This window comes from Mus pahari, chromosome 3, assembly GCF_900095145.1.
Source record: "Mus pahari chromosome 3, PAHARI_EIJ_v1.1, whole genome shotgun sequence".
NCBI classification, from domain to species: Eukaryota; Metazoa; Chordata; class Mammalia; order Rodentia; family Muridae; genus Mus; species Mus pahari.
Genome location: NC_034592.1, coordinates 73819175 through 73830321, shown reverse-complemented (window position 1 = coordinate 73830321; position 11147 = coordinate 73819175). Strand labels below are relative to the sequence as shown.

The 11147-nt window shown below is 37.0% G+C and overlaps 1 protein-coding gene across 1 annotated transcript; it reads left to right on the top strand.

Moving 5' to 3' along the window:
- The first annotated feature begins 2559 nt into the window (after positions 1-2559).
- On the top strand, positions 2560-3480 carry LOC110319645 (olfactory receptor 4P4-like). The gene has a single exon (XM_021195152.1). The coding sequence runs from the start codon at positions 2560-2562 to the stop codon at positions 3478-3480; it is 921 nt and encodes a 306-aa protein (XP_021050811.1).
- Positions 3481-11147: the final 7667 nt, after the last annotated feature.

Here is an 11147-nt window from a genome sequence, read left to right as displayed (position 1 = left end):
TCTAAGTTTCCAGTGTTCATAATTAAACACTGAGGAAGTATTTTCAAATTTCAGTAATAACAATGATTTACAGTAATATTTCTAAGGATAATAGTAATAGTCAGGTCATTCTCATCAGAGTGATATAGTGAGATGAGAAGTAATCTATCATTTATTATATATGACATATAAAACACCAGCAATTTAAGTCTTTAAACAAATTTCCTGAGCAAAAGATCCCAGGATTTCATCAATATCATCATTATCAACAACAACAACAACAACAAAATGGAGCATTTAGACCATAGTCCTTATACATAAATAAAAGAAAGCCTTAAAGTATAACCACTGGATACTGTTGGCTTGACCCTCAGACCCATATCGCCAGCCTAGCCTTCTTTATAAAAGTACCCTCGAGACTGTTCCCCTTGGGTATCATTGTCTGTTTGCTTAAAGTATTTCAGACAGTGAATCTTTAAAAACTGCATTCAGTTAAAGTTTCATGGGAGATTAGGTGGTTCCCACATCTACTGTTGTTTCATCCAAAGGGCACAGAAAATAAAGCCCAAGGTAAAGGACACATGGAAGTTTGGAAAAATCTGGATATTGACAGAAGTAAGTATTATGGATACTCTACATACAAACACATGCACACACCACACACACACACACACACACACACACACACACACACACACGTATAAGTATAGTTCATCTGAAATTACACATAAAAAAGGAAGAGAATGTGGTTAGGAAGGAATATTGTAGGGAAGATGAGAGGAATTACCAAGGAATGAATGAGGGAAAGAAAAGAGGTAGAGAATTTTGAGAATAAAATAAATTATGGCAGAGAAGTTATCGCAGCAAGTGACACTCTAACCATGGAGTCACAAGCATGGAGTGGATGAAAATGCTCATGTCCCATTAGTATCCTTTCATATATAGATCTCTTCTATTCTCTTCTGCTCCGTCCTCTACCTATCCTGCTACCACCTCGTCCTAATACTATTTTCTCCTTCTTTTGCATACAAGTCTATGGATGACTGTTATGTCACACATGCTATTCTCATTTTTTATCTTTCTTTTCCTATAATACTGAAATCAGTCTCTCCCTCTCTCTTCTCCCCATTATTCCTTTCTCCCACTGCTCACCTCTCTGTGCCTCCTCTATCAAAGCTATAAATATAATAAAATCTTTAGAATACTAATTTTATACTTTATAGAATTTGATATTAGAAAATTTCTGATGTACCTTTCTCACAGGTATTTTAAATAAGAAGATATTTAAAAATTGTACAGCAATCATATGAAAAATTAGGTTGAGAGCCAAGGCTAAAATCCCTTTTATTTAACCATGATCTTCAGAAATATGCAAATGCTATTGAGATATGAATCACATGTTCTTTCAAAGCAGTGCTATACTGTTTTATGTCTATTAAGAAAACAGAAGAAATACAGTGACTAAGGACTCATGAAGACATGATAAAAGTAAAATAGGAAAAATCATAAAAGCTATTTAATACCATGTTCAGACCATTATACGTGGTAAATAAAAAGTATGCAAAACTTTCTATTTCACCATTTGAATGACAGAAGTCATGGAGATTAGGTTTTGTTGTTTTAAAATTTTCTCCAAGGTAAGCTCATTTAAAGTAGCAGAAAATCATAGAAAATTCTTCCTGACCATTAACACTATTCACAATTTCTCAGGGTCTCAGCCTTTTATTTAAGTCTGAAGAGTTAAAAGTCAATGCTTCCCTTAAAAAAAAAATTCTTGCAATCAAGATGCAACTGGGGTAGCTTTGTTAAAGATATATACCAGAGAACTTTCAATTAAAAAACTAAAATTGCACTTAAAAATATGGTTAAAATAAAAGATATGTTAGTAACTAAGGTAAATTGTTGATTCTAAATGGGAGTATATAAATTTCTCTCTGCGTGTCTCTGTCTCCCCCCACCGTGTGTGTGTGTGTGTGTGTGTGTGTGTGTGTGTGAGAGAGAGAGAGAGAGAGAGAGAGAGANCGTGTGTGTGTGTGTGTGTGTGTGTGTGTGTGTGTGAGAGAGAGAGAGAGAGAGAGAGAGAGAGAGAGAGAGACAGAGAGAGACAGAGACAGAGACAGAGACAGAGAGAGACAGAGAGAGAGACAGAGAGAGAGAGAGAGAGGTAGCAGAGGAGTAAGGGAGAAAAGGAGAGATTAAGATGAAGAGAAAGAGTAAGGAAAGGGGGCACAGAGAGATGAGCAGTGGGAGAGAGGAATAATGGGGAGAAGGGTCCATGTAGAGAAGGAGAGGGAGAGACTGATTTCAGTTTTATAGGAAAAGAAAGATAAAAAAATGACAATAGCATAATGTGTGACATAACAGTCATCCATAGACTCCATGGTTAGAGCTTGGCTTGTTGCCATAACTTCTCTGCCAGAATTAATTTTATTCTCAAAAATTCTCTACTTCTTTTCTTTCCTTGGTAATTCCTCTCATCTTGTCTACGATATTCCTTCCTAGCCACATTCTCTTCTATTTTTTATGTGTAATTTCAAATGAACTAAGTTTCAGCTGTGCATGTGGATTTACCTGGAATTCATGGAAAATCATAAAAACATCACAGACTTCGTTTTTACTGGTCTTTGGCAGACTAGACAAATAGAGCTGTTGTTCTTTCTCTTGTTCCTGCTTTGCTACCTGGCTGTCTTAATGGGGAACTCTGTCATCCTTCTCACCATCACCTGCAGCCACCTAATCGAACAACCAATGTATTATTTTCTCTGCCATCTTTCCCTCATGGACCTCTGTTACACCTCCACTGTGATTCCCAGGCTCATCAGGGACTTGGCCGCCACAAGAAAAAACATTTCCTATAATGAGTGCATGACCCAGCTCTTCACTGCCCACTTGCTGGCAGGTGTGGAAATCTTCATCCTGGTGTCCATGGCCTTGGACCGCTATGTTGCCATTGTCAAGCCTCTGCACTACATGGTTATCATGAGCAGGAGGAGATGTGATATGTTGATTGTCACAGCCTGGGTACTGGGGTTCTGGCACTCTATTGCTTTACTACTGATGGTGCTCAGTCTGCCATTCTGTGGTCCCAACCACATCAATCACTACTTCTGTGATATTAAGCCTCTTTTGAAGTTGGTCTGTAAAGATGTTCATGTTGTTAGTATCTTAGCAATTGCCAACTCTGGGATGGTACTTGTTGCCATTTTTACTGTACTACTTGCTTCTTACATACTCATATTGTATTCTCTAAGGACAAGATCGTCCGCAGGGCTATTCAAAGCGCTCTCAACCTGTAGTTCACACATAATGGTAGTAGTTTTATTTTTTGGGCCCTGTATTTATACCTATGTTTTACCTCTAGGAGGTGAGAACAAGGATAAGGAAATTTCTGTGTTTTACACTGTGATTGCCCCCATCCTAAATCCTCTCATCTACACACTGAGAAATAGTGAGATGAAAAGTGCCATGCACAAGGTGTGGTTTCGGCTGTCACATTCATAGTTGAAATATGTGAAACAATCTTGTAATTCTGCTCTGATGTTCCTAGGTCAGCTACTATCCAACAAGTCACAGGAAGTACAAACAATTTAGGGGAAAGTTATGAGTGAAAGGAACAATGAAACCCTCTGTCTAATCTATATATCACAAGGTCATCCAGGGGTGATTAGGTGGATGTGAAGGCCTGAAGAGTTGCTTTTGTTTGGTAGAAGACATACTTCAGATGGAGAAACTCTAGGTTCCTTTCCCAACCAACCCAACACACACAGAGATGCACACACACACACACACACACACACACACACACACACACACACACACGTGTGTGTGCACACATGCACACGCACAAGTGTGCACACCCACACATACACACAATCACACTAAAAATAAAGTATAGCTTTACCATGTCAGTCCTCTATCTCAAAAAAAAAAATACATGAAACCCTGTTATTAGTAGGAATTTAATTCTATTTTCTCACTTGTTGGTTTTTACATTTATTATTATTTAATGATTCCTTTTGCTGTATATTCATTACCATGATGCTGGATTACATAAGGTCATATTCGTATGTCCATGTAACATACTTAGATCTCATTAAGCTCCCATATTTTACTCCTTTCCCCTTGGTATCCCTCACAGAGCAGATAGAGGTCTGTATCCTCAGAACTCACTTCGGTTGAAGAGGTATGATATTGCTATTATAGGCCTTTGAATGTGGTAAATTCACGGGGACATTTTGCCTTTTTAAATCTTCCCATCTAAGCTCTAGTAGTTTTCAAAAGTCATATGAATATATTTTTGGTACATGTAAAGGGATGTAATATTTTACAACTAGAAGATCACTCCGTTAACACACAAAAGTCTTAAGAGTGTATGTTTAATGAGACACTTTTATGATATATGCTTCTTTCTCTTATTTTCTGCCTTCCTGTGATAACCTTTGTATGGTTGTAAAACAAAGACTTTCCCAGATTCAGTGCAGTTTTCCTTCATTTCATTTGCCCAGATTAATCTGGTTACTATAGTTGAAAGCCTGTGCCTTATATATACCACCACCTTTGTTCTGACTTTCTCAAGAAAGATTCTGGGGACCCATCAGTAAGCCAAAAACAAAAAACAAACAAACAAACAAACAAACAGATAAACAGGCAAAGAAATAACCCAAATTCCTTCAATTTCTAATGCTACTATGCCTCAAGATATTCATTGTTTTTCTAGTAATCCTGCATTTGAGATCAATTCTTCTTAAAAACTGGGTTTTCTTAATTAGATTGAGTCATGTTTAAGTATAGTAGGCATATGTCACATAAAATAAATGCAAAATTTTTGATGACTTATTTTTCTTAGAAATGACTCATAAAAATGAGCTGCCTTTGGTCTGTGCTAGGTCCTCTGCATATATGTTATGGGTGTTAACATGATGTTTTTTGTGACTCCTAATAGTGGGGGTTGCAGAGTCTCTGACTCTTCCACCTAGTCTTGGAACTTATTGACTTGTTTTACCCAGAGTTGATATGAGGATTTTTGTCTATTCTTAGTGCAACTTGTTATGCCAGGTTTCATAGTCTGCTATTTTATGAAAGACAATGGAAAAATGGAGGAGAAGAGAAGTGGAAGGAGGGAAAACTGCAATCAGAACGTATTGAAAATAAAAAATAAATAAAAAAATTAAAGCTAAATAAACACACCAAATAATACTCAAATGCATTTTTATTTTACATGTTGATATTCATTAATATTTACTTAGAATTTTTAAGTATAGTCAACATGAAGTATATCACTAAGTTACATCCTCAACTTTTTATTTGTCTTTTATATCATCATATTTACTGTCCTTCAAATTATAGATTACCTCTCTTATCAATTAAAGTCATATATTATTAGAAGTAATTTCTAGAAAAATGACAACAATCAGCAAATATCTCCAGTTACCTCAAAGAGGGAATGGAAGTCAGCCTTTGCATGTTTCCCTGTTAACCTTTCTGCACTAGAGAAATATTGCTGCTCTGTTTAGATATTTCTCTCATGTGTTAGATAGCACTATCACTATGCACTCTATCTCTGCTCACTGTTTTAATTCCTTAACTCTACTTCTGTCAGTATTCCTAAATTTATTCTGCACATAATTCCCTCACTGTGGTTTTCCTCTCACAGAATCATGTGGAAATTGGGAATAGAGGGAATCCTAAAATCAACATAATTCCTCATTTATTTGAATCAATCCTTCAAGCAGGCAAACATTTAAAAGTCTAGAATAATAAAGAACAACATTTTGCCCCTTCCATAGCGGCTTTATTTGTAATAGCCAGAAGCTGGAAACAACCTAGATGTACCACAACAGAAGAATGAATACAGAAAATGTGGTTCATTTACACAATGGAATACTACTTAGCAATTAAGAATCCTGAGTTTTGCAGGCAAATGCATGGAACTAGAAAATATCATCCTGAGTGAGGTAACTCAGACCCAAAAGGACATGTTTAAGGGTTCTTAATTAAATATGCATAGGTTTAAACCCTTGTTGGTCAAGAAGGGAATAAAATACAATAGAGGCTATTGGATGTGTGCTAGATTTTTGTCTGAAGATTCCATATATTTTTTGAAGCAATTAAACATTTTAAGTGAATATTTTCTTTATTTACATTTCAAATGTTTTCCCCTTTTCAGATACCCCTTTGGAAACTCCCTATCCCATCCTCCCTACCCTACCTCTATGAGGGTGCTCTCCCATTCATCCACTCCTGTCTGCCCGCCTTGTCATTCCTCTACACTGGGGCATTGAGCACCCTCAGGCTCAAGAGCCTCTCCTCCAACTGATGTCTAAAAGGGGCATCCTCTACCACATATGTGGCCAGCGCCATGGGTCCCTCCGTGTATTCTTTAGTGGGTGGTTCAGTCCCCAGGAGCTCCGGTGAAGGGGGTATCTCAGACTCCATATATTTTTACACATCAACACATAAAATGTAACATTCCCCATTGTTTCAATAATGTCATGACTTTTATTGGTGAAGCATGTTTTACTCTAATTGGAGTTTAGACCTACTCCACAGCAGAGAATATGAGCATAGCACTGTGAGTCAGGACAAAAATATATAAATAATAAACTTGTGTGGAGTTGTCATAGGTCATGGCTAAGAGCCAACTTCTATTGTTTTGGTAAATACATGTGATAAGTATGATAAATATCTTCTAAACTTTTGTGTTTACATTAAATAACTACTGTTGTCATCAACCTTGTTCATGAAGGAAAATGTCCTTATATAATGGATGGCAGTTACAACAGGGAATCAGTTCTAACTACCTCAGATCCCTCATCTTCATTTTGTAAAGATAACACCCAATTATTGGGGTCAGCAAAATTGATAAGGAACACTTTCTCCCATGCCAAATGCAATGTTTTTCCTGAGACAAGAAAGCAAAATATTTACCCAGGAGACCTATACATGTAGATGTAAGCTCATCATCATGCTAAGCATAGTCTGTTAAAACAGCCTGCATCCTTCTTAGGCTTAAAGTTCACACTATAGTAAAGACAAACTAGGTATAATCCTGGTTATTATTGAGTCTCCTCAAGGATTGGGCTATGCCCCAACACTATTCTTAATTACGGATGTTTTAGTACTGCCTGTTGCAGTAATAGGTAATCATGGCTTTGTTTCAAAAGCTTATTATAATCACCGGTTGTGATGACCATCTGCTGTTATGACTACCTTGTTATGACAATCTTGAAACCATGTCTTTGTTTCACAAGAGGTTATCACCAACTTGTTAAGTTATGCTTTTATAAACCTATTTATTTGCCTGCCAAATTCCCCACTTGGAAAAAAAAAAAAAAACCTTCTCCCTCTGAGCTATAAAAATACTATCTTCCCTACATCCAATGCCATTTCTTGAACACACTGTTTAAGGGGACACAGCCCATGTAAAAGAATAAATAAGTTTGTTTTAATTAATTTGGCCATGAACTTTTGGGTTAGTAGTCTTTCTCCTCACAACTTTGGAATTAATATATTCTCCTTACTTACTGTTTAGTAAGTATAATTATATCTAACTCTATAGGCACAAACCACCATCTTTTTAATGTCCATTTATCTCATTGTAATTTCAACCTAATTTTATTCAGAAACTAGTCAACTAGCATGCAGCAACACAGGTACAACCCACATTCCTTCTAATATTAAACAACTTTATTACTATTGCCAAGAAGGGAACATCACTATATATTATCGTTATTTCATTGTCATAGCTAAAGACAAAGCATACGTCAGGTTATTATAGTAACTTTTGTCTTAATGACTGGTGATCTGTCAGTCACCAATACATGACAATAGAGTAATTGTACTTCAATAGAAAGCAGTATAATCTCTTTTTGTTGTTTTTGTTTGTTTGTTTGTTTTGTTTTGTTTTGTTTTTTCCAGACAGGGTTTCTCTGTATAGCCCTGACTGTTCTAGAACTCACTTTGTAGTCCAAGCTGGACTCGAACTCAGAAATCCGCCTGCCTCTGCCTCTGCCTCCCGAGTGCTGGGATTAAAGGCGTGCTCCACCACGCCCAACCAGTATAATCTTTATAGTTTCAATCTCTCTTACATAAAATGTCACTTTGTACTTCGTGAACTAGCAATATGGGCAAAAAGATAAGTGTATATAAATGTTGTCAGTGGGAAATTATTATATGAATGCTTTATAAGTTTTCATTGTAGATGAAATTTAATCCACTACCATAGCTGTTTTGGCAAAGGATCACAACCAAAGGCCTATGTAATCTAGCTGGAATGGAGACATGCTCTAGGTTACAGTATGATATGGCTAGACTACTATGGCTGCGCAAAGACAGCTTGGTCTCCAGTCAAGCATAGGTCTTGAACCCTGGGGAACCCAATTTCCACCGACATGGGATGGAAGGTGTTTGATTATGTCTCCTGGACCCCTGGCCTCTGTCGAAATTACTGCCCCCACAACCCCCACAATTGAGATGTGTGGCTATCAGTAATTTAGGAGCAGCACCAAGCCTTCCCACATGCAAATAAGGTTTCCTTCAAACTCTCAGTCCAAGCCAATGAGAGGTATCTGCTGTCAACCCTCACTGGATAGTAGGCTTATCTTCAGCCCAGCCTGACCCAACTCAGTGAAGAGCTGCTCAGAGTTACCGAGTGACCTGGAAGGCATGGCAGAGACTTTGCCTCCCTGCCTTCCCTCGCTTCCCTTCACTGGAAACTTCCATCAGGCCTGGTCAGAGATCTCCGTGGAAAATATCTGGTACCCAGGCCCACAGACTACAGATATACCTTTCATACATACCTTTGATCCCTAACGATGAAAATAAGGTTATTTTGTAGAAGGAAGAAGCCATCTTTGAAAACAATGCCCGAGGTGCAGACAAAGTGATGAATCAGGAAAGATTAAACTGAATGAGTCAGAGATAGGATATGCCCTACTCTCACAGGAATAGCATGTGAAGGAGAGGCTACCTAAGGATAGTGTACAGGAAAGATAGTATGGCTGTTTTACCAAAACCATTTGACAAAAAAAAAAAAAAAAAAAGTGGCAGAAAGAACAAGCTAGACACAGGTGAAGACAGAATGTACCAGAGAATGAGAAGGAGCCATATTACCAAAGTTAGTACATGGCCAAGCAGAGCAATTCAGTGAGAAGCTAAGAGAAGCTAGATTGAATCATTCAGCTTGATAGATTAGATTGCACAAAGGTTAGCCATTTTTAGTCTTATTTCTAGGAATACTTACAACACAGAATGCTCTAGACTGCCCTAGCCATGTATTTTGCACAGCTTGTATATGACTCTCATCTCATCCTACCATCTGAGAAAATAAAGTGACATTTATATGATGTTATTTTTTAAAGGGTATATTTTTCATTATATCTTTTTACTGAAATTGCTAGTTAGCTAGTTTTAATGTTTTTTCACTGAATTTGCCCATTTCCGAGACAAAAATAAGTGGATTTGAAAGGTATTGAGGCTGGACACCTACTTAGCCTTGACTTTGTGGTTAATTCTATGTATCCTTGTTAACAGTTTCATTTGGAAGAAAGAGAAACAAACATTGTTCCTCTGATTTTGAAATATCATGGTTAATCACATGTATTTTGAGATATCATGGTTAATCAGCAGAAATCACCTTTATAAATGGATCAATAAATTGATCATACTGTTTCACAAGGACTCCATAGGTCAATTGAGTCTGAATACCTCCTAGGAGAAAGAGAAAATGCAATTATACAACCCTCACACATAAGCTTGATTTCATAAGTAGAAAATCAACATAATGCACATGAAAACATTTTTAAAATTGGAAAGACTGAGTGTCTTCTGAATGTGATAGGCATTTGTAGACTCCAGAAGCCCTTCTGACTAGTACAGTTGCTTACAGACCCTCACTGCTAAATTGGCATCCTTTCTGCCTTCCACCTCAGAAGCATATTTTTTCTTTCTAGTTCCTTTTCCTAGACAATCTTAAACTGTATTTCTTGATACTCGAGGCATTCTCTCTGAACACACTCCTTTGCCCATTATTTCTATTTACAGAACACATTACTGAGTCTATTTACTTTCTTGATTTATAACTTAGAAAGACTAACTTTCTGGACTTATTCATCTTACATGAAGTTAGGGACATCTGTAGATGGCCTACTCAATTTTTTTCCCTTTCCGAAGTTCTGACTCAATCCATCTCAAGTTTCTTAGTCTTTTTGTTCTTTTATCTAAAATACTAAATAATTTTGAAAAAGGAAGGGATTGTCTGTTCCCAGTGACATGAGTTATTAAAACAAATGGAAAGATTTTTTTCTACTTTCAAATTCAGAGCTCTGTATTCATATTAATTCTAAAAAAAAATAAACAATTTTGAGATCTTGAAAGGTATCTTCTATAGGTTTCATCATTCAGATCTTCTCTCTAAATTAGTGTTTATAAATACCTTGTAAGTTCACTGTAGGTAATACAATATCTTCCTCCTGTGCTCTATTCCACAGCTGTGGCAGGTCAATTTTTTTTTCTGGTTTTACGACATAGGGTTTCTCTGTATAGCCCTGGCTGTCCTGTAACTCACTTTGTAGACCAGGNTGGGCTCTAACTCAGAAATCCTCCTGCCTCTGCCTCCCAAGTGCTGGGGTTAAAGGCGTGCGCCACCACTGCCTGGCTGCCAGGTCAATTCTTAATAGAAGCAGAGATTCATGATACAAAATCTTTTTTCCTAATTATATGTTATCTCTTCTTTCTTGCTTGCTAGTGTCAGCTTCATTTCCATTCCTGCATTTCTGGTTGTTTTTTTTTTCTTTGTTGTTGTTGTTGTTGTTGTTGTTGTTGTTGTTTGTTTGTTTTCTCTTCTGGCAACTTTGGTAAAACTGATAACACCTCTGTAACCTGTGTCTTGTTACTGTAATCAAGGATGATTCATTTAATATTGTAATATTGTTATAACTGTCTAATCAGACAGTGCAAATTAGATGCATTATAGCCCCTGAAATGTTTCTCATTAGCTGAAGAAGGGAAGCTTTGGGTGACAAAACTGCCCACAATGTCTAGTACCATTATGTGCTAGCCTATTCCCTCTAGAGGGCAGAACGTCCTATTGGAAAGCTGCTATTAAAAGGCTGATGAAACTTATATAGCTAGTCCTCTAACAGGTGAGAAATATTATTTCTGCATTTTTG